The sequence below is a fragment of the Odocoileus virginianus genome, chromosome 26 (genome assembly GCF_023699985.2).
Source record: "Odocoileus virginianus isolate 20LAN1187 ecotype Illinois chromosome 26, Ovbor_1.2, whole genome shotgun sequence".
Classification (NCBI taxonomy): Eukaryota; Metazoa; Chordata; class Mammalia; order Artiodactyla; family Cervidae; genus Odocoileus; species Odocoileus virginianus.
In genome coordinates this window covers 10,422,721-10,445,479 of record NC_069699.1, presented here as the reverse complement: position 1 = coordinate 10,445,479, position 22,759 = coordinate 10,422,721, and the positions used below count along the sequence as shown (strand labels likewise).

General features: G+C 40.4%; 1 protein-coding gene across 2 annotated transcripts in view; it reads right to left on the bottom strand.

The window, feature by feature from the left end:
- WDR48 (WD repeat domain 48) overlaps positions 1-18,793 on the bottom strand; it is a 47,097-nt gene extending 28,304 nt beyond the window's left edge. For both annotated transcript variants that reach the window (XM_070455443.1, XM_070455444.1), the window contains exons 1-6: positions 18,694-18,793; positions 5,461-5,601; positions 3,292-3,370; positions 2,485-2,567; positions 2,236-2,365; positions 147-235 (exon numbers count right to left, since the gene is read on the bottom strand). In XM_070455443.1, the coding sequence (XP_070311544.1) occupies positions 147-235; positions 2,236-2,365; positions 2,485-2,567; positions 3,292-3,370; positions 5,461-5,601; positions 18,694-18,741 (570 nt within the window). In that variant the 5' untranslated portion in view covers positions 18,742-18,793. The remainder of the gene's footprint in view (positions 1-146; positions 236-2,235; positions 2,366-2,484; positions 2,568-3,291; positions 3,371-5,460; positions 5,602-18,693) is intronic.
- Positions 18,794-22,759: the final 3,966 nt, after the last annotated feature.

The following is a 22,759-nucleotide window of genomic DNA, read 5'->3' as shown; positions in this document are numbered from 1 at the left end:
ATACCCTTATTTGTTCAAATAAAGCCTTTATTTTTAGTATCCACCAGGCAAAACCACTGTCTATATATTTTGTAATTACAAAGATCAGATTATTTTGGTTTCTTTGTTTTCCAGTGTTAAAATATACCCCTGAAGTTCCCCCTTACCTTCTCAGTGGACCCTGATACAATGATTGTTCCCAGTTGATTCATTGCCAGGCTATAAATGGAATCTTTGTTCCCACTTAAAGAAGAAGCTATTAAGAACAAATGGAGCTAAATGTTAAAATCATCAGCTGTTTAGTAGCTAGTCAGCACAAACTGCAAGTTTAAATATTTGATTGAGAAAATCTTATCTTTATGAGGACTCTTAAGGAAAAGAAATTTACCTATTATGAGATAATTCTAAATAATACTAGTAAAATTTACATCCCTTCTGGATTTGAGCATACACAAGTGCTCAATAAAATTTACTAAATTGAACTGAACTGCCACTTAAAAAGTTATCCACATAAGTAATATATTTTCAAAGACACACATGTGCTAATAAAAATGAAAACTACAGCTAAACTCACTTTTTACAAATCAAAACAAAATACTATTTTCACTGACAAAATTAGTAAAAAACAAGGCAATATACTTAGTTCTCAAAAAAAAAAAAAAGTTAAAATGGCACTCTGACACATTACCTGTGGAAGGATAATTTGGTACAACTCTTCTGGAAGGAAATTAGGCACTATGCAGCAAGAACTATATTCATGCTCTCTCATTCAGAAGTCAATACCACTGAGGCACTCACATAAAACTGTCTATACAGTATGATTCCAACTTCACAACCAAGAATAAGGATAAACAAACATACTGATTGTGACTAAAGGAATAAATACATATAAAGTATTTAGAAAAGTGACTGCTTCTATTGAATGCTAAATAAATGTTAGCTATTATCATTATTTCCATAATGATAAAAAGTGTGTTTGATATCCTCTCTAAACAATTCTAAGTAGAAAAGATTTGTTGCTGAATCTATGCCACGAGGCCTCATCTCTGACCGTGGGACCACCCTCCTTTTTCTGCTTCACTCCCTCTCGTAAGTGTCTCATTCAGGCAGGCCTTACATTAGAGAGTGACGCATTACGACAGCCCCAGTAGGGACCAGCTGCTGAAGCCCTGAGACTGTATACATTAATCACAGAGAACAAGCGAAGAATAGTGTTTAAACCTTCACATATTTCCTGAGAAAAAAAGGGCAAAATAATATTTAAGAAATTATAAACACCAGTCTCCCAACCTGCTCTTCTTGACACATACTAGATTACATTAGAATTGTTAGCTATGTCAACATGAGTATTACACGGTCATGACAAATTGGATCTATCATGCAGGGATCCAGATAGTTCAGGCTCACATCTTGAACACAGATCTTCTAAGTCAGGCTTAGCTAAAAATATGCTCCTAAGAGTCCCTACTGACACCAGGCTGAACTTCAAGTCTAACCTGTCTGGGTCTGATTGGGTAACTGAGATCTTAGTTGATAAGGCATCCATGCTATTAACTCGCTATGAAGGTTTCTGAATCGTCTCTAGAAGCTAGGATCAGCCTTCCTGCACTCTTCTGGAATTGGCTGGATTCTTAAGGCTGCTCTGAAAGGGTCCTACAGTATTGGCACTAAAAGCCTTCTTTCTTTCCGTTGGGTATTTTCCCATGTGCTTATCAACTTGAAGGCTGTTAGTATCCAATAACACTTTTCCTGGGGTAGGAAAATGGCAACCCACTCCAGTATTCTTGCCTGGAAAATCTAATGGACAGAGGAGCCTGGCGGACTCCAAAGGGTCGCAGAGAGGAGTCGGACACAACTAAGCGACTAAGCACAACACTTCTAAAAGTCAAGAGTTGCCTACTTTTGGCCAGGTAATCACTACTTTCATCAGTAATATCTGCCTAGAGTGTGGCCCTGGGCCAGGTAAAGCTGTAGGATATATTAACAGAAAGTAGTAAGACAGATACTTTTGTGCTCTGGAAGCTTATGTGTTAGCTAGGGAGCTAACATGCTATGTACAAAAATGGTCAGGTTACACCTGGAGAAGTTACCATTTTTAGGCCACGGTGAGGAACTAGCTTCTAAACACTCTTGGGTACTAGAATGCTATAGGCAGAACCACTGTCTTGATGCAAACTTATCAAATCTGTTTTATAAACCATTCTTTATTTATGTCAACTTGGATCACTTTCAAAGAAATTTTTTCAAACACCTTACTTGTGACGGTGTTATTTGAGGCAGTCAGCGCTGTCAGAGTATTCACATCCCAAAGGAATATTTGTCGGTCCAACCCAGCTGATGCTACGAGCTCCTTATCCTTGGCATATGCTAAGGCCTTTACATAATCCTGTAACAAAACGTATCTATTATGATCTACTCTGTAGACCAGTCAGCAAATGAGCCACACAGAGTACTGAGATCCTAGTATTGCACTAGAGACAGGGAAAACTGCATTAGCTGTCTTACCTTATGCGTCCTTAATGTGGACATGCAAAACCCCTTATGTGCATTCCATACTTTTACTGTTGTGTCAGAAGAAGCAGATATCACTAGAAGAGGCAAAGAATGAACAAACCCCTTAGTAGTGTGTCTTAACACCATTTTAAAGAATTAACTTAAAAAAATTAACTTTCTCAAACTTTCATATATACAAAACATGTATACAAATGTTCATACATAAATATTTGAATATGTATATTGAATATTTATAATATTCCTAATGTTAATTCAAACATTTTAACATTTACATATCCACACATACATATATGTATCTAAAAGTTCTTTCTAGAACTTTTTATATTTTTTTAAATAAGCAAGACAAACTCTTCAATGTTCCAGCCGAAGGTGCAACTAATCTGACTACAAAAAATTTCTCTAACACAGACTGCAAAATCAAGAAATGGATCTTACCATAAAGAGAACAAAAAGATACTCATCAGGTTAAAAGAAAAATACATATCACACGATTCTATTTATATACAGTGACAACGCAGGCAAACTAATCAACAGTGCTTAGAAGACATGAGAGCAGTGATCTTGGGACAAGGGACAGTGACTGAAAGGGTGGCATAAGAGGGATTTGGGTAATCTTTTTCTTGACACGGGTGTTCACCTTGTAAAATTTTATTGAGCTGTACTCTCAGGATATGTGTACTCTTCTGTATGTATGTTATACTTCAAGAAAAAGGCTTACATAGAAAATGAAAAAAAAGAAAAAGAAATCAAATTGAATTAAAATCTTCCAGAAGCTCAACAATCCAAAGAAATACTTACATGTTTTCCCATTACAACAGAGTACAATGTCATTCACCCAATCTGTATGGTGTTCCATAGATGCTATATATGGATCTTGCTGAAATTACAAGATAAATCATAGAAATGTCTTTAGTATATTAGAGGATAAAATATGTCACAAATATATCACAAAAATATGATTATGTTTAGATTCTTCAATTAATGTGACACACTTCTCTAAGGTCTTCAAATTTACAACTGAATTCTGAGTAGAATTTCACCAAATGATTGATGCTTCCATATGGCAGATGTAAACAGAAGTTTTCTTTCAGAACAGTTTTATTACTGACAAAAGCCTAGGTTTCCAGGACAAAGCCCTGAAGTTAGTGAAGAAAACAAGACCTGGGCTAGGTCCTGTATATGACCCGAGTGCAACAGGAAGGGGTTCACTAGAAAGGATGAGACATGAACAGAGCTGGGGGATCTGACTCAGCAGTGGTGAAGGTTCAAAGCAGACAGCGGGGACAGAAAGGAAGCTGCTGAGAGTGGTGAGACGCCTAGCTGGACAGCAGACGAAGATGCCCACTTCTGCCCTTAGCTTCCTACTGTTGTTTTTACCTGTGAACTGAACATTTCCTCACAGTACTACAGTCTTTCCGAGAGGAAATGGAAGCCATTGGCTCAAGGATCACCATTTCAATTCAGTAACTCAAGATTTTTCTCGTGCTCTCCCTGGGCTCAATTACCAGGAGAGGCCTTTTAAAGAAGAGTATTTAGTTACAGCCTGCACCTAAGACAGGCAAGTTCAAGATGCTTCATGGGCAAAGAGAATAGCTCTCTACAAGTCTATTTGAGAACCGATGCTATTCAATCTTGTCATAAAATGAGAACCAGAAAGAGATGTCTGAAGGCTGAATAGGCAGCTTTCTAACTCTTCCTGGTTAGTTACTGTGTTTTCCTTAATTTGTCTGAAATGCTGTATATCTCTAGGAAGGTGACAATCCAATTCAAAAATAGGTTCTGAAAAGCATTTCAGAGCCACAATTTTCTTACTTTCTATGTTTTTAATATGGGACCTCCACTGTTTACACTGGTCAAAGAATTCAAAACTCACTGGGCCAAAGTCCATTTAAAGAAACTATCCAAACTGTGCAAAGTAGTGGTTCTCTTTCAGATGGAACATCAGACTTGTAGAGCTTGCTAAAAGACACAGCCTTTTAAAATGACAAAGTAAAAAAAAATAAAAATAAAAAAATAAAATAAAATGACAAAGTCTAACCTCAGTGTTTCAAGGTGAGATTGGGCTCTAACTCTGTCATGAACTAGGTATTCAACCATGGTTTCTCTTAGCCTGTTTTCCCATCATAAGGGGAAAGTGGATCATAACATCTGCCTTGAAGGATTACTGTGAGAAATAATCTGGGAAGCTGCTCTGGTACAAAGCTAGGAGTTCCTTCTCCCTGGAATCTTCCTTTCAATGTTATTCATAATACAGGCATTCACACAAAATACAAAAAGAGCTCCTTCCCATCTGACTGGGGACTTACCTTCACATATCATTAAGCCCTATTTCCTGTTTTCATATTTTTACATCAACTTTATACTATACAGTAAGACCCTATGGGTCTTGTGGGTACAGTAACCACTTTTTTTTTTTTTGGCTGTACTTTCAGCATGAAAGGTCTTAGGTCCCCCAACTGGGGACTGAATCCCCCTCACACACACGTTGGGAGTGTGGCGTCTTAGCCATTGCATGGCCAGGGAACTCCCCACCCTAATCACTTTTAAGTGAAGAAAACAAATGTTTGTTCAAGGTTAATTATAAATGTAAAAGCATATTCAATCTTTTTTTAGTAGCACCGAAAAGGGATGCCAAGAAAGCTTTTTGGGAACATTTTAAAACAGAAAAATAAATTGCTGAAAAGAATTCCCCTACCAGAAAAAAATCTCTAAGCTCCTTTGCAGCAAAGAGCTGTTATCACAAACCCAGTTTATGGAGTCCATGCCTTAGCTAAAACACTTCTAAAACTCCCCTGGGGTGTTTTTCTCAGAGGCTTACTGAATTCTGGTTGCAATGTCTTTATTTATAGAGTGTACCAAATAACTGAGTGCTCAAAGAGATTAAATCTGAAACTGAAAGGAACCATATTAGACAGACCAAAATTCACTGAGTATAGATTTAAAATACAAACTCAATCCCTGCCTTACCTTGTGCTGACTGACACTCCATATTCTTATGATGGAGTCTCGACCGGCAGTGAAAAGTCTGTTAAGTGCTGGGTCCAGCTGCAGGGCATTGACCCCATTTCGGTTGTACTTCTCCACCTCATCTCGAATAACATAGGAAACCTGACAAATACATCAAGATTGGCTGTTTATGAAGTTATAAAACGTGATAATAAAATCTAGCCTCCTAGTGGCCAATCTGAAATTCAAATTTCGAATATACAACTTATTTCCCAATTCGATAAAATTTTTATTTTGCTCTATAAAGACTGAAGGCTCCCCCTGACGCTCAGCGGTAAAGAATCCTCCTGCAATGCTGGAGATGCGGGTTCAATCCCTGGGTCGGGAAGATCCCCTGGAAAAGGATATGTATGGCAACCCACTCCAGAATTCTTACTTGGGAAATCCCATGGACAGAGGAGCATAGAGGGCTACAGCCCATGGAGTCTCAAAGAGTCGGACACAACTTGGCAACTGAAGGAAGGGCTGAGCAGAGAAGAGTGACACTGGCTTAGACCAAGATAAGCAAGTCCGAGGCTAAACAAGGCAAATGCCTCCTAACTTGACTCCTTTCCTCCCTTGTTTGTCTTTAATCCACTTTCCACAAAGCAGCTGGATGAATCTTTTTATATATAATTAACTTAACTGAAGGACAATTGCTTTACAGTATGGTGTTGGTTTCTGTCAAACATCAACATGCATCAGCCACAGGCACACCTATACCCCCTGCCAAGAACCTGCCTCCCCACCCCACCCCTCTGGGTTGTTACAGAGCCCCAGTCAGAGTTCCCTGGGTCACAGAGCAAATTCCCATTGGCTGTCTGTTTTACATATGGTAACTGGTTGAACCTTTAAAACATGTAAACAGAGATGTCTTTTTAAAAAATGTAAGTATTTTTCCGTTCAGAAACCTCTCTGGATGCTCACTCCACTAGACTCAGGATTGGGTCTGAACTCCTCAAGCGCCTCTCCGCCCTCGGCCTTGCTCACCGCTCCCACTCCCCACACACATGTTCCTCCAGACGGGCACACGTGCTGATCCCCCCGTCTAGCTCTTCCCCCCACTGTCCAGCTGACTACCACTGCAGTCTTTAGATTTCTGTTGAAATGATGCTTCCTCAAAAAGGCCTTCTCTGACCTGCCAAGCAAAATAAGGCTTTGCTCTCCATTCACACACTCAACTTTTTCCTTCAGACCACTTTCCCCTACTTTATTGTTGTTGGTAACAATAACACTCTGTCTGCTCCATGGGAAAACCCAAGAGAACCAACCAAAAGCCACTACAATTAAGAAAAACTCAACAAACTGGGTGACAGCCAAAGCAAAGCTTTTGGATTTTAATGAAATGACCAGTAAGGCTATAAAGGGGGCAGGGAACTTCATTTACAACAGCAACAAAAATAAATATCTAGAAATTCATTTTGCAAAGAAGATACATGCTGTGCTGTGCTTAGTTATGTCTGACTCTTTGCGACCCCAAGGACTGTAGCCCGCCAGACTCCTCCGTTCATGGAATTCTCCAGGCCAGAATACTGGAGTGGGCTGCCATGCCCTACTCCAGGGGATCTTACCAACCTAGGCATCGAACCCAAGTCTCCTCATTGCAGGCGGATTCTTTACTGTCTGAGCCACCAGAGAGGCCCAGTCCACAGGATAAGGCACATAAAAGAAACACCTGAATAAAGGAGACATGCCGTATTGCAGCACCGGGAGATACAAAAGAAACAATTTTTTCCTAACCTTGTGACTTTAACCTGATTGTGGTCAGAGTTCACTGGATTTTTTTCCTAGAAGTTGACAAAAATATTAATATATAGCACAATGTCTTGAGGGGCTAACCCTATCACTTTTTAAAATGAAAATATACTCTTTAAAGATCTTAAAAGGTATTGCAAAACTCCCAGAATTACAAAGGAAGACCACAATACAATATTAAAGGATCAATGGAATAAAACAAAATTTAGAAACATATTTTCCCAATATACATTTTAAATTTTGATATAAACAGATTTTGAATCAGTGAGGGCAGGATAAATTAGTTAATAAATTATCTAGGAACATCTATTGGGAAAAATAATATTCTTTTTCTAAATCTTAAACCAAAAGGAATTTTCATAAGGAGTAAAGATTGAAATTTAATAATCTAATCATGAAAATACTTTAGAAAGATGGTACTCTTTGCAAAAGAAAAGAGGAACACTGTCCAAACCAAACTACAAGTCAAAACTTTCTGTACATACAAATGTTCACAGCAGCATTAAACTCAATAGCCAACAAATGGAAATAACTCAAATGCTCATCAACTGTCAAAGGATAAACAGAATGTGGTATGTCCACACAATGCAATATTACTTAACCATAAAAAAGGAGTGAAGTACTGAAATATGCTATGACACAGATAAATCTTAAAACATTATGCTAAGGCCACAAAGTTTATGAATTTATTTACATGAAATGTCCAGAACAGGTTCCATAAATCCACAGAGACAGAAAGTAGATTGATGGTTTCCAGGGGCTTGGACAAGAGAAGAATGGGGAATGACTACTATTGGGTATAGGATTTCTTTGTCGGGATGAAGGTGTTCTGGAGTTAAGTGATCGATGTACTTTGTGAATATATTAAGAATCCGTGAGCTGTATACTTTAGAAGGTAAATTTATGTGAATTTTATCTTACTAAAGCTGTTATTTAAAACAATACGAAGTTCTGAGTGTCAAAAATTAACAGGAGCAAAGTTACAAGGCAAACACCTAACGGGAAGAAATGAATACAAAATACAAAAGTTTACTCTTGACAACATACAAAGATTCCTTAGATAACAATAAGAAAAAGCCAAACTCTCCAGGAGAAAGAGTAAGGAAGGTCACGAAGAGGAAATTTTTTAAAAAGCCAAGAAAATAGCCAACAAACAAAAATAATGAAAGCTGTGAAATGGGTCAGGGTTGTATACGCAAAGACAATGAAGATGTCTTAACCCAGTCTTTTGGGTGCAAGGAACTGTAACTGAAATCTACTCAAACCAGCTTAAGTTGTTTTATTTAAAAAGGAGAATTCAAGATGAATTTAACAAGGATATCTAACAGAGCCCAAGGGCAGGAAATACAGTCATGACTCATAAGAGACATTTTAAAAATAAAATCACGGCACTTCTCTACTGAAGCTTTTCACTGCATTTAAAGTCAAGTCCAAATTCCTCACATGCTTTGGTTCTACCCTGCATCTTCACATTCACCTCAAACTAAGTCCCCCTACGCTCTTGCACAACAGTCACACCAAATTCCTTCCTGTTCCTCAGACACATCAAGCTCTTTCTCATCCTAGGGCCTTCAAATTTACTTTTCCATGTGCCAAGATCTCTCATGTCTCCAATCTCCAAAACAACACTATTCTCCTAGCTTTTACCTTGTCTGGCTTACCCTTCACTCACCAGGTCTTAGCAGAAAAGCTGTTGTTTAAGTCGCTCAGTCATGTCCAACTCGATGCGACCCCATGGACTACAGCCTTCCAGGGTCCTCTGTCCATGGGATTTCCCAGGCAAGAATACTGGAGTGGATTGCCATTTCCTTCTCCAGGGGCTCTTCCCAACCCAGGGATTGAACCCAGTTCTCGGGCATTGCAGGTGGATTCTTTTATCACTGAGTCACCAGGGAAGCCCTCCAAGAAAAGTAATCTCGGAAAGGCTTTCCTTGATTTCCTTCCCCTATCACTTCCTCTACTTACTTCTGCAGTTCTTACCAAGGTGCATATTTGTATTTTTGCCATATCTTCTCCATTAGGAAAAAAGCTACAAGAGGGCAAGGAACTTGTCTACTTGTTTCTCCCATCACTGTATCCTTACTATAGTATTTGGCATATAAAAGGCATTTCACAAATGTTTGCTGCATAAATTAGATACTGAAAAACCATCAGGAAGCAAGCTGGCTTCAATGTGAGTGTCGGTCTCTCCTGAGGTGTCTTTCTCTGGGGCTTCAAGGCCCTTCACCTCCGTTTTTCAGTACACTTCCTTTAATGGAGATGGAAGAACATGTATGAATTTTTATTTTCAGATTTCTGGGAGATGATCTGATTGGCCCAGGGGGAAAGAGTCAGAGAATAACACCATGGCTGTCAGGTCCTCATCCCCGATGGAAAGAAACTCTTAGCAAAACAGGTCTGGGCCAACCTCTTTAAGGGCGTCTATTAGAGATGTGTGATTAAAAACTGTGAAGAACTAGAAGTACCCTCGTTGGATAAATTCTGGCACACACATCTATAAAAGTGAGCACTCTTTAATCATTAAAAACAGTGGTGCAACTCTAGACTCACTGACACATGAAGAAAACCATGATATATTTAAGTGACACAGGCATGGCCCAACACGTTAGTGTACAGTAATCATTACTGTAAAACTGTTGCAGAATATTCAATATATGTTTATAAATAAACACCCAAGTTTAGAAGGCTATACATATATAAAACTACTAGTAGTCACTTCTGAGTGATGGAACTACTGTGACTGTCATTCACTCATGCCTTTTTAATTCAGTATGTTTTATAACCGGCATATATTACTTAGTTTTTTGAATTTATAACAATTCTTATCCAACTAATTCTTGCCTGTATTCAGAAAATCAAATAGTACTGAAAGGCAATAATGAAAAACTGTCTCCCTGTTGTTTGGGTGAGACTCCCCACACCCAGTCTTAATACTCAGAGGTAATTAATTTCAACTCTTGGTTGTTTCTGTTAGATAGCTACGAAATACTGTGCTTATCCTACAATTTTCTGACATCCATTTTAGACACTGCCTATTTACTCAAGCTATGGCAGATTAGGATGTGGCTCTGGAACTTCCCCCAATACGTCTCTTCTTTCTACTCTTACAATATAGGTAGATCTACCACTACTTTGAGTTGAATAAATAATCAGTGTGACACTGTTGGACTGTATGTAACTGTTGTCGGTTGACTAACCAAGTACTGTATTATAAATACATTTCCCTCCTCAGAGAGTTTTTCATTTTCCCTAAGAGTTCCTCCTTTCCTTCAACGGTTTCCACTACTTTAACTTCAATTTTCTTTAACTGCTGCACCATATGACAGCCCAGCAAGAAGCCAGCTCGGCCACCCTCTTTCCCAGGAGGCGTCCGCACCCCCTCCCCACCTTCTCGCCTCCGCCTGGCCTGGCTGCCTCTCTGGCTGCGGATACAGCTGTCACCTCCAGTGTCTCCCTTCACTGCTCTTCTGATTAGAGCCACTGGTTCCTGCATTCCAGTGTCTCCTTTCCTTGTTCACTTTCCCAGAAGTACATCCCCAGGACCCTAAGAAAGTAACACAGAAAAAGGTACATGGGAGGCGACTTAGCTGCTGAATGCCTGAAAATGTCCTAACTTTTACACTTGATTTGGCAGGAGAAAGAAATCCATGTAGGAAAAAATCAGCTGCTGAAGCTGAAGAGAAGCTGAAGCTACTCTAACCTCCTCTCGCATCCAGTGCTGCCAGAGTTCAATGCCGCGGTTTCATTTAACTTTAAGGTGACCTCATTTTCATTCTCTCTGGCACCACAACCTCAACATTCCAAGATTTTAGGATCTTTTCTTTTTACTTGGTGGGGTATTAATTTGGTGTGTGTGTTTTTTTTTAAATCATGATCATTTGTGGTCCTTTTATCATTAATTTTGCTATGCACTTTGAAAACCCTTTCAATTTAGACACTTTCAGCTCTAGGAAATCTTCTTATATAAATTTATCAGTAACTATCTCTGTTTTCTTTGATCCTTCTTAAACTTCATCAGTCAGATGTTCGAACTTTGAAACTGACTGTTCATCTTTTATGCATCCTATATTATCTTTTTACTTACTTTTGTAAGATTTCCTTTACTATTTCATAACTCTATTAATTTTTTTTTAGTAAATTTTAGTATGATAGACAAAATAGGAACAGTATCTTCAATGAGAAAATGACTAGATCAATTACGGTCCATCCATTTAATGTAGTCATTAAAGAAAGAATTACAAACAATGGTATGTAAAACTTGTTGTTAAAGACAAAAAAACATTGGCTGTAGACAGAAGAAAAACAGGATTCAAGTCTTCCAACAAATACTGATTTAAGCCTCCATGAGCTGCCAGGCTCTATTCTAAAGGATAGAGTAGTTAGGATAGAGTAGCTGAGGATATAGCACTGAGCACAGAAGCCCTCCTGAAGCTTTCATTCTAGTGGGGAAAGAACATTCTAGTGAAAGAATGCTCCAGCAAGTTAAGTGAGGCTTTTTCTTTTCAAGATATAGGCAAGTTTTGCAGGCAGAAGAGATGGATGTAGAAGAAAAAGAAAGGTAGAAAATTCTGGAGACAGAAGCAATAAATGAGTGAGTGAAGTCCCAGAAAAACTTCATTTAGGCAAAGTCAAGAGTACAGGCAAAGGCAGAGAAGATGAGCACTCATATCTGACTTGACTGACTTAAAGAAAAAAAAAAGAAAGGAGATATTAGAACTCTGTAAGGGATGAGAGGCCAGCCCTTCAGTAGGAAGTATGTATTTGGAAGAGAGAATTAAAGGGACTCTGACAGGGAGAAAAATAACAGGGTATTCCCACAGCAGCAATCTCCAGGTAGGTTACACTAGGAAAGCCTGCTTCCAAGCTCATTCAGTGGCTGAATTCAGCTCCCTGGAGATGTAGGCTGGAGGGCCCTGTTTCCTTGCTGGCTTATAGCCAGAGATCCACGCTTGCTCCTGGAGGCTGCCTGTAACCCTTCTCATGCTTTTTATGTGCTCTCTCCTGCAACAGAAGGGCCCTCTCACACCTCATCTCTCTCTGATTTCTGCCTCCAGCAAAGCAAGTTCACATGATTAGATTGGGCCCACTTGGATAATCCAGGATAATCCTCCTATTTTAAGGTCTGTAACCTTAATTACATTTGCAAAATCCTTTTAATCATGTAACCATAACATATTCCCAAATTCCAGGGATTAGAGCATGGGCATTTTTTGGGGGAGGGGGATTATGTTATTATAGTAACTAAACAATTTTTTGTATAAAAATAAATGTGGACATATTACAGAATGAGTACTAAATCACAGTATTTTTAAGAAAATACTTTTAAGAAAAGAAAGCAGACCTAAAAGCATTGCAGGCTCACAAAGAGGACACTCTGGGCTATTCCCCAGGCTTTCCCAAGGTGTCATTAACTCATTTCTACTTGCATGTCTAACAGACACCTTTAATCATTGCATGTTTCCAATTGAGCTCCTCACAGCCCTCTCCAAAGAAGCTTTTCCTGTGTCTTCCTCACTGATGAAGTTATGGCAACTCTGTTCTTCCAGCTGCTTAGGCACAAAACTTTAGCGCCAGCCTTAAACTTCTCTCATCTCACATCCTGCCAGCAAGTCTTGTCATCCAGAATTCAACCACTTATCATCATCTTGGGTGGAGCCACCATCACATAGCACCTGGATATCTTAAATAGTTACTGATTTCTGTGCTCTGCCCTTGTTCACTGGCAGTCAGATGATCCTAAGAAAACACACTTCTTCTGCTATAAATCCACCAAATGCTTCCTATCTCACCTAATGTTAAGTCAAAGCCCCACCTATGGCCCGCAGTTCTCTACGTGACCAGGCCAGCAGTTACCGCTCTGATTTCAGCTCGAGCTCCTCTGCTCCTCTCACTCCACGGCAGCCACAATGGCAGCTTTATTATTCCGCAAACAGGCCAGCTACTTTCCTACCTGAAGACCTATGCATTTGATATTCTCACTGGAATGCTGTTCTCCAAGTGGCAAATCTCATTTCCTTCAGATACTTACACAAAAGTCAGCTTCTCAGTGAGGCCTTCTCTGACCACCACAAACAAAATTTCACATACCCTCCTCTGCTGCTTTGCACTATCGAACCATTTTTGACATTCAAAGATTATTTTCCCCTCAACATAATATTATGAAAAATTTAGAGCACATATAAAAGTTGAAGGAATTACATAGCAAACATCAATATACCAACATGAACATATTTTACAATTAACATACTCTGTATTTGTTTTATCTTGTACCCAGCCATCCATTTGACACGTTATTTTTCGACAGCTTTCACATTAAGTTGCACATCATCAGTAACAATTCTTCCTAAATACTTCAGTATGTATATCATCGACCAGAGTTCATTATTCATTTATGGCTCCTTTTTTGAAGGTAAAAGTTACATGCAGTGAAACGTACAAACCTTAAATATACAAAAATACTTCTGACAAATTAATACACCTGTGTAGTACAAAACCCTACCAAGATATATACATCACCACCCTAGAAAGTTCCCTCATCCTCTTCTCAACCCCGACACCCAACTCCCAGACAATCTAGAACTGACTTTTTTCACCAGAGATTAGTTTTGCCTGTTCTACAACACCTTATAAATGGAACCACACAGCTCTTTTGCTTAAGGCTACTTCCAGCTCTCAGGTTAAATCTGGCCAAAATATCGGCCAAATACGAATAATTTTTACATGTGGTTTTCCTTTTCAATCTTGTGGATCATGACTTTCTGCTTCTATCTATGTTTCAAGAGTGTTGATTTTTAAAAGTATTCTAAAAATCAGTCTTGCAAATAAAAATAGGACACTTTCTAGCCTAACTTCTAGTCATGAGTTGGTAAAAAGCTCCTACAGAGCTTAGCAAAAAACCACCTAAGGGCCAAATCCAGGTCAAAGCCTGTTTTGTAAACAAAGTTTTCTTGGAACATAGCCATACCTACTCCTTTGGGTGGTGTTCTATTGCTGTTTTCATGTTATAATGGCAGAGTTGAGTGGTTATGACACCTGCATATTTTAGGCCTACAAAGCCTAAAATATTAATATCTACCTTTTTACAGAAAAAGTTTACTGACCCCTGTTTTACTGGATGTCATACTGGCACTGAAATTTTTATTACCTATCCTATATAAAAAGTAACTCACCTTGGACATATGGCTAGCTTATAAGGGTCTTTCCTTGAGAAACTAGGATTTGCCATCATTCTACAACCTTAAGAAAGTCTCAAAAATTAAACAACCCAGAATCGGGGCTCGGAATCAGGTGTAAAGATAATGCTGCGCTCTTACTAGGTCTAGCATAACTAAATATTTGACAGGGAAAGGGGGTTAGCATTGGTAGAAAAGACATTTGTTGGTTGCCTCTCTATCCCCCGCTTCTTTTCAATGTTTTCCTCAAGGCAAGCATATTTTAGGAGAAACTGTGCAGGGAGTATTTAAGAGACTTTCTGTTCCATGGATAGGATGGTGAAAGGACATGAAGTCCAGGACAGGAGAGGCCACCATGCCACCAAAAGGAAAGCCTAGATCTAGGAGTTTGGAAACAGTAAGGACAATGAGTAGGTGTGCCTGAGTGCTCAGTCGTGCCGACTCTTTGGGACTCCATGGAGGTCACCAGGCTCCTGTGTCCATGGGATTTTCCAGGCAAGAATACAGGAATAGGTTGCCATTTCCTCCTCCAGGGAATCTCTGCAACCCAGGGATCGAACCCACGTCTTCTGCATTGGCATGTGGATTCTCTACCACTCAGCCACCTGGGAAGCCCCAACTTGTAGGCAGCCTAAGGTTAAAGCTGATTTTACATCACTTCTCAGGGTAGAGTCACAGAAAGCCTACTGGGTCAAGATTTCCATGAAACTAGCACCACCTCTTGAGCTATCATTTACGTAAGTCAACACATAAGTTTATTATGTGAACCTGGTTATGTTGGATTGGGGCTCATTTCCAACCAAAAAAAAAAAAAAAAATCCTCTGGTTATGAAAGACCAAGTATTTATATTCTTGAACCGACAATGAGTACTAGGGCATGGTTACTGCTCCTATACTAGGAACACTGGTGACTCTTGTTGAACCTCATGCCAAGAGTTCTGAAGCAAATAAGGAAACAGCCACAAGGGAATATGGAGAGAGAGAACCAATCAACAGACCCATGCTGCCGGAAAATCATAACATGAAAAGATCTGCTTTGACATTGATTACCGGAAGCTCCATCATGTATCTAAATTCACACATTTGTCTGCTCATGTTTCAGATAATCACAAATCCACCCCTTCTCATACTCACATCCAGTTTCCTCAAGTTGAAGATAGTAGGACTTGTGCTCATTCTTCATTATGTCTATAATTAATAAGCAGTATGTTTGGACCCTTCTCCATTGGTTATTTATCAATATTCTAAGTCTCAATGGTTCTGTCTGGCCTACTACTTGATAATGGAGCTTGGGGCTACTGCCTCTTGGTACAAGAAAGAGAGCCAAGAGGCAAAAAATATTTCTGTAGCCATATATATTTTTTCCAAAATGGAAAGATTTTTTAAAATTTGTAAGACCAAAGAATATCATAAAAATGTTAAAAAAAAAAAGGTTCACATATTTTAAGGTAAAAGGTATCTTGTTTCCTGCCTTACCAATAATCACATAATCTAATACCCCAGAGATAATCACTGTTAATATCCTTGCAGACTTTGAAAATGCATTATTTCCTGTGTGGAAATGGGACCATGCTATGTTTTTTTCCTATTCTGACCTCTGGACATCTTTTCTTTAATATAAATCTAGCTTATCTTTCCAATTGCAAAGTAATCGACTATATGAAAGTACCTAACTTATCTGCCAACTGACTACTTATAGACATTTTGATTTTTGTTTTTCACAATGACAGCATTACTATAATAAACATCCTCACATGACAAAAGATAGATGTGTATGTACTTTGATAAAACAATTTTTCAGACAAGGAACTACTGGATCAAAGGGAATGCATATTTAAAATTTCGAACAAACAGCAAAAGACAAACCAGTGAATACCATGACTCCATTTTAGAGTGAAAAAGAAATCACCTGAGTACACATACATGAAGAAGCATGGAACACTAATTTTCAACCAACAACAACTCTGTCCTCCAGAGGACATTTGAAAATGTCTAGAGTCAGTTTTGGTTGTCACAACTGGGAAGGTGCCAGTATCTAGTGGGAAGGCAAGATGATGCAAAACAACAGCCTTCCCACAATCAAGAATTAACTGGCCCAGGAGGTCAATAGCACTCAGAGTGAAAAACCCTGGGTCGGGATTATATCTCACACTCTCCAAAACAGTTTTCTGTGAAGAGTGGAGCACAATAATCATTTATACTTTGGTACTGTTTGTGGTTTTTGTTTTGTTGTGCAATGAACATGCACTAGTTTAAAAAACACTTTCATGAATGAAAGTTCATCCTTGTATTGATATAAAAATCCTCTCTGTGCCTTCTCATATTGATTCTATACCTTAGGGACAAATTCTGAAAGACTTAAAACAAGACTCACTGAATTTTCTCTGCAGCCAACTGATAGCAGAAAGTTCTTTTGAATGCTCTTCCTAGGAATCAGTTTCAAGTCACTTCACCAATCTGACTGCTATACCTATTAAGAACAAAGTGCTAAGTACTGATTCCCAAGTTCCAGTTTTGCACTCTGATTGGTGAAGAGTGAATTTATCATTCTCCCTCATTGTGCAAACAATGGCTCATATTCAGCTTATTAAAACATTCAGTTTTTCTACACATGCTGCAGCTGACTTATACTGCCCCATCCTGTACTTTTATATTGCTTTTTAAGTCTAAATCCAAGAAACTAAGACACCTGATTAACTCTCCTTAATACCCTAAGGAATGTAGGGTAGCACTGCCCTACCTTAGGACAGTAAGGAGAGTTTTCTAAACATTAGAAAACAATTAAGTTACAATTAAGTTTTAGTCATACATTCTCACCACCTGCCCTATGCACTTAAAAATCACCTAACAGGGTATGCTATTTTAGATTCTTGTTAATGTCACTCAATTCAACAAACATCTATCTAATCAGAGCTGAGGACACCGTACTGATCAATGAGATCAATAAAAGAAAGAAGTGAACTGGTCAGAAGATTTTATGGCCAACAGCCATTTCCTGGGGTTACCTCAATGAAGGAATCCCTTGTCCAGATTACCAAATATTCACTGACTTATATGTAGCACTACATATACAGTTGCGTTTTATAAAGAAAGCTTGGGTGCTACTTATTCCTGCACTCTTTCAATTCTTTACACATTTTGGGGTCCAAACTGAGGCTCAGTAAATGTTTAACGAGTAGAAGCACCGTACTATCCCCATTACAGACAACATACTGCAGGTAATCAGTAATACTGATTTTGAAGCTGCAACTCCAGTACTTTGGCCACCTGATGCGAAGAGCTGACTCATTTGAAAAGACCCTCATGCTGGGAAAGACTGAGGGCAGGAGAAGGGGACGACAGAGAATGAGATGGTTGAGGCATCACCGACTCAATGGACATGGGTTTGGGTAGACTCCGGGAGTTGGTGATGGACAGGGAGGCCTGGTGTGCCGCGGTTCATGGGGTCGCAGAGAGTCGGACAGGACTGAGCTGAACTGAACTGCAGGTAAACACCTGTAATAAGGCTTTTACTCCTCAGATCGTTGAAAACAATAGGTAGCAATAACTCAAACGTAGCCAAAACAAAACTGTATTCATGAAGACATAAAGCACACACGGGAGGCTTAGGTAACTCTTTACTTCTGAATAATATTATACATTAGAGAGACAGAAAAATTCAAGGATGCACACTGAAGATGAAGAAACGGTGAAAACATTAAATTCCAAAACAATGAAAATTACAATTCTCCCACGAACACCGGCACACTCCCACGTCGTTTCCACCTCGCGGGGGAGAAGGCTCACGCACAAAAGGCGGCGGGGGGTTCCCAAGTACAGAACCTCCTCAAAAACCCGGCAGGGCTCAGCAGCCACGCCACGCCCCCGCATGGGCCCACTCACTCAGCTGCCCGCCGGGCGGGCAACAGTCCGCAGGCCTGCGCCCCGACGCCGCTGGGCACAGGGCTTGGGAGACAGACGAGGGAAGGGGGAGGCAGGTGGGCGGGGAACAAGCCCAGCCCGACACCGCAAAGCACTAGCCTACGAGACAGCGGATGACCTGCAACTCCGAGCTCCTAACTGCGCGTCCAAGGGTCCCGGGACTGGGCCTCCGCGGGTCCAGCCGGCCGCCCCCCGCCCCTGCTTCAAGCCGTTAGCGCCGCGGCCCCACCCCTCGCCGCCAGGCGCGCACCGTCCTGCTTGCGCCAAGCCGCTACCCTGGGCAACTGCGGCCCGAGGATCTGTTTGCTGGATGTGGGGCCGGGGCTGCCAGCCACGCCCGGGAGGTCAAGGAGCTGGTCTTTCCTACCTGCACTTTCCTCCGCCCTGCCGTGTTCTGCCGGTGATGGGCCGCCATCTTGCATGTTGACAGTCCTACGTCACTTCCGGAAGTGGCCAGGACCGGCCGGATGTCCCGCCTCTTCCCGTTCGGCCAAGGCCTGGTGGTGTTCACCTCAAGGGCTGCTTGAAGCTGAGGCTGGTGTCCCAGTGGAAGCCCTGTGGTATGAGAGAAACACGTAAAAACCGTTGCGTGCATATAATGCTACCGGAGAGAGAGCCATTTTGTGAGCCGAGGAAGCTGTCCGAAACTAGCTCTGTGTGGGCCTGCACCCTGGCTCGCACTGTTCTCCAGTGTCTCCTCAGGCCCAAGTAGAAGAAAAATGCTGACAGAATTAATGCTGGGAATGGGGCCTTTGATGGCACCTCTACCCCTTTCAAGCGTTTGTTGGCAGCTAGGGGATCCGATATATTTACCATGAGGTACCTTAAAGGGCGGAGAATTATAAACTGCCCTGGAAGGAGGTGAAGTAGAAGGTTTGGCAAAGAAGGTCGCCCCATCTTCAGGAGGTGCCAAGTATCTGATTAAATAAGAGAGAGGGAGTTCCCTGGTGGTCTGTTGAGGCAGTCTGAGCACTGGTTGGGAAAGAATTTCCAGACACAGAGCATTTCAGGAACAGAGTGAGTTTGTTAAGAACAAAGAGCAGAGATAACATAGGCACTGTTTATGCAGAGGGGCTGACCTCCTGACAGACCAGGGAAAGCTGGCAGTTTTTGTGGGTTAATAGCCAATTTTTATGGAGAAGGCAATGGCACCCCACTCCAGTACTCTTGCCTGGAAAATCCCATGGATGGAGGAGCCTGGTAGGCTGCAGTCCATGGGGTCACCAAGAGTCAGACACAATTGAGTGACCTCCCTTTCACTTTTCACTTTCATGCATTGGAGAAGGAAATAGCAACTCACTCCAGTATTCTTGCCTGGAGAATCCCAGGGATGAGGGAGCCTGGTGGGCTGCCGTCTATGGGGTCGCACAGAGTCAGACACAACTGAAGTGACTTAGCAACCAATGTTTATAGTCTCAAGACAAAAGTCCTGCTGGATGGTTGGAGTTATTAGGTGATTGGTTGGCGCCCTGTAGGGTATTTACTCGAGTGGGCATCTTTGCTTAATTGGGAGTCAGGAGGCTTGTTAGTGATTATCAGGAGTTTTGGCAGTAGTTACAAAGGGGCTCGGTCAGCTTCTGCAGTGACCTTAGTTCTGGGCTCTGCTTCTGTGGCCTTGGGGCAGGTAGGCCTCAACCTGGTCCAGTGGTTGGGACTCAGGGCTTTCACTGCTGAGGCCCAGGTTTGATCCCTGGTGGGGAACTAAGATTCTGCAAGCCATGAGGCTGAAAAGAGAGAGAGAGAGAGAAATTGTCATAAGAAGGCAAAGAAATACACTATTTAAAATTGTTCCCAGCAACAACAAAGTTCCAAATCCTGAAGGAACTGGGCCTCACACTAGTATCTGGTATAAACCATCTCTTATTCTGGGACAATTAGACCTTTCTGACTGAACATTTGACCTGAGGGAATTCTCCTGACACTCACTATAAGTCTTTGGTAATAATTCATCATACAAGGCTAATTATTTGGCCAGTTAGTTGGTCAAGGACATGAAAAGAGCATGATTGGAGAACTGATGACAAGGAAGACTTGGGATGGAATATGGTGATAGACTTTGCAGAATGAATGTCAAGAATCATCTGGATGAAATGAACCACTTTGTGGATGAAACAGCCTCCTTTTCCAGGCTCAGTGGTTGTTCAGTGGACTCATGAATGAAATGGCAGTGATGACAAGGTTAGAGCTATGCATGGGATCATCAAGCCACTGCTGAGTGTTCAGTTTGCTAGGAGCAGATACCAGTCCTGAGGTGGTGATAGACCTCATGCTCCAGGAAGACCAGTCAACCACTTGGAGGCAAGTAGATTTCATTGGCCCTCCCCACCACTGAGGAAGCGATACTTGTTTGTCCTTTCTGAAATACACTTACTTTAAGTTTAAATACACTTGTCGTACTGAAGACCTAGTTATGGTGCTTTCTGGGAAACAACCCTTTTTGATGCTGTGTTATAGGATGAAGTGTATGCTTTGAACTAGTGTCCAATATTTGGCACTCTTTTTTCTTGTTACCCATTTCTGTATAACTATCCTAAAACTTAGTTGTTTAAAACATATTCAAATTTACTTTGCTTACAGATTTGTGATTTGTAACTTTTGTAGAGCTCAGTGGAGACAGCTTATCTGTGTTCCATTTTCCACTTGATGCCAGTTGGGGCAGCAATAAGTTGGGAGCTGGAATCATCTAAAGGCCCACTCCTTTACATGTCTGGTGACTGATGTTGAGTCTGTGGCCAGTACACCTACTCATGGCCTTTCCACAGTGCTGTTTGGTTTCTCACAACATAGTAGCTGGTTTCCAAGGGCAAGCTTCCCAAGAGAGAGAAATCCAGGTAGGAACTGTAATGCCTTTTCTAAACTAACAGTGGAAGTCATGATTCCACTGTAGTGACTTCAAAGCACATTTGGTTCATAGAACTTAATTGCTAAGGCTGTTTATATCTAAAAAGTTAAAAAAATTTTAATTCATTTATTTTTAATCGAAGGATAATTGTTTTACAATATTATGTTTGTTTCTGCCACACATCAACATGAATCAGCCATAGGTATAAATATGTCCCCTCTCTCCTGAACCTCTCTCCCACCTCCTACCCCAGCCTACTCTTCTAGGGTGTCATGAGCACTGATTTGAACTCCTTGGAGACTCCTTTTTCAAATGGAAGAAATGTCAAGGAATCTGTGGATATGTTTTAAAACCACTACATTTCCAAAGCCAAAATTAGTGAGTTTAGGAACAAAGTGATGTTATACCTAATGGACCCCATTTACAATTGTTTTTTAACTGCCATTCTCTGAGAGTCTGAGCTTTGTTGGTTTAGAGGTTTTTCTTTTTTCTTTTCTTTTTTTTTTTTTAACCAAAGAAAGGAATTCTTCCAACAAGACTGAACAATGGTTCCACTGATTTGGAGCTGGGACGGCCACCTAGTCATTTTGCATGTCTTGTGTCACTGAATAGGCAAGAGAAGAAGAACAAATTTAGGGTTTTGGTGGCAGTAATTAATCTTGGTATTGAAGCAAAAGTAGGTTTGCTGGTATAAAACAGATAGGTCCATCAAAGACTCAGATCTCTTAGAAATGAAGGTATTGGTTGAAGGTAAAGGAAATATAGAATGGCTAGTGGAAAAAGAAAGTCATAAAGAGAAGTGAAGTTCTCATAGTCAGGGGAAGAAACAAGAGCAGTTATCTTTCCTTTCCTTTCTTGGTGTATGCTGTATACTTTTTTAAAAATTTAATTTTTGGCTGCATTCTGATTCAGGTAGGATCTTAGTCACCTGACCAGGGATGGAGTCCGTGTTCCCTGCTTTGGAAGGTATAGTCTTAACCTTTGGACTACAGGGGAAGTCCTTGATGTATACTTTTATGTGTTTTAACTTTTCTTTCTTTACCCTTTACTTCATTATTATATATGAGGTGTGATATTGTTGGTAAACTTCATTATTTAGTATATCGTAGAGGAATAGATAGCAACTAGAGATTCTAGACTTAGAAATGTATGTAGTAACTGATGAAACATTGGGTTGACTCTTTTGAAGAGTGACAGAGTGAGTGCATCCTTGCCTGTGTTAAGAATAGTTGCAGTATTTTAAATAGCAACCTTTTTTGAAGTATAATCATTGAAAGCAATGGTTATTTGGTGTAGAGCAGCCAAAGTGATGACTTTACATTTGATAGTTTTGTGGCTTTATTTTTTGCTGTCCATCATTTGAGTTTTCGTTCTGTGTCTGAGGAATTCCCCACTGTGGGTCTTGGTGGTAGTGAGCATTGCTTACAGAAAGTGAGAAAGACAGTTACTCAGTTTTTCTAGACATCTTGTAGCAAGAGTGTGTGCATGGGAACTCAGCTTGATTAATCAGATGACATCTTGACTGCAACTTGATGAGAATTTCTGAGCCAGCACTATTCAGCTAAACTCCCAAATTCTTCCCACTACAGAT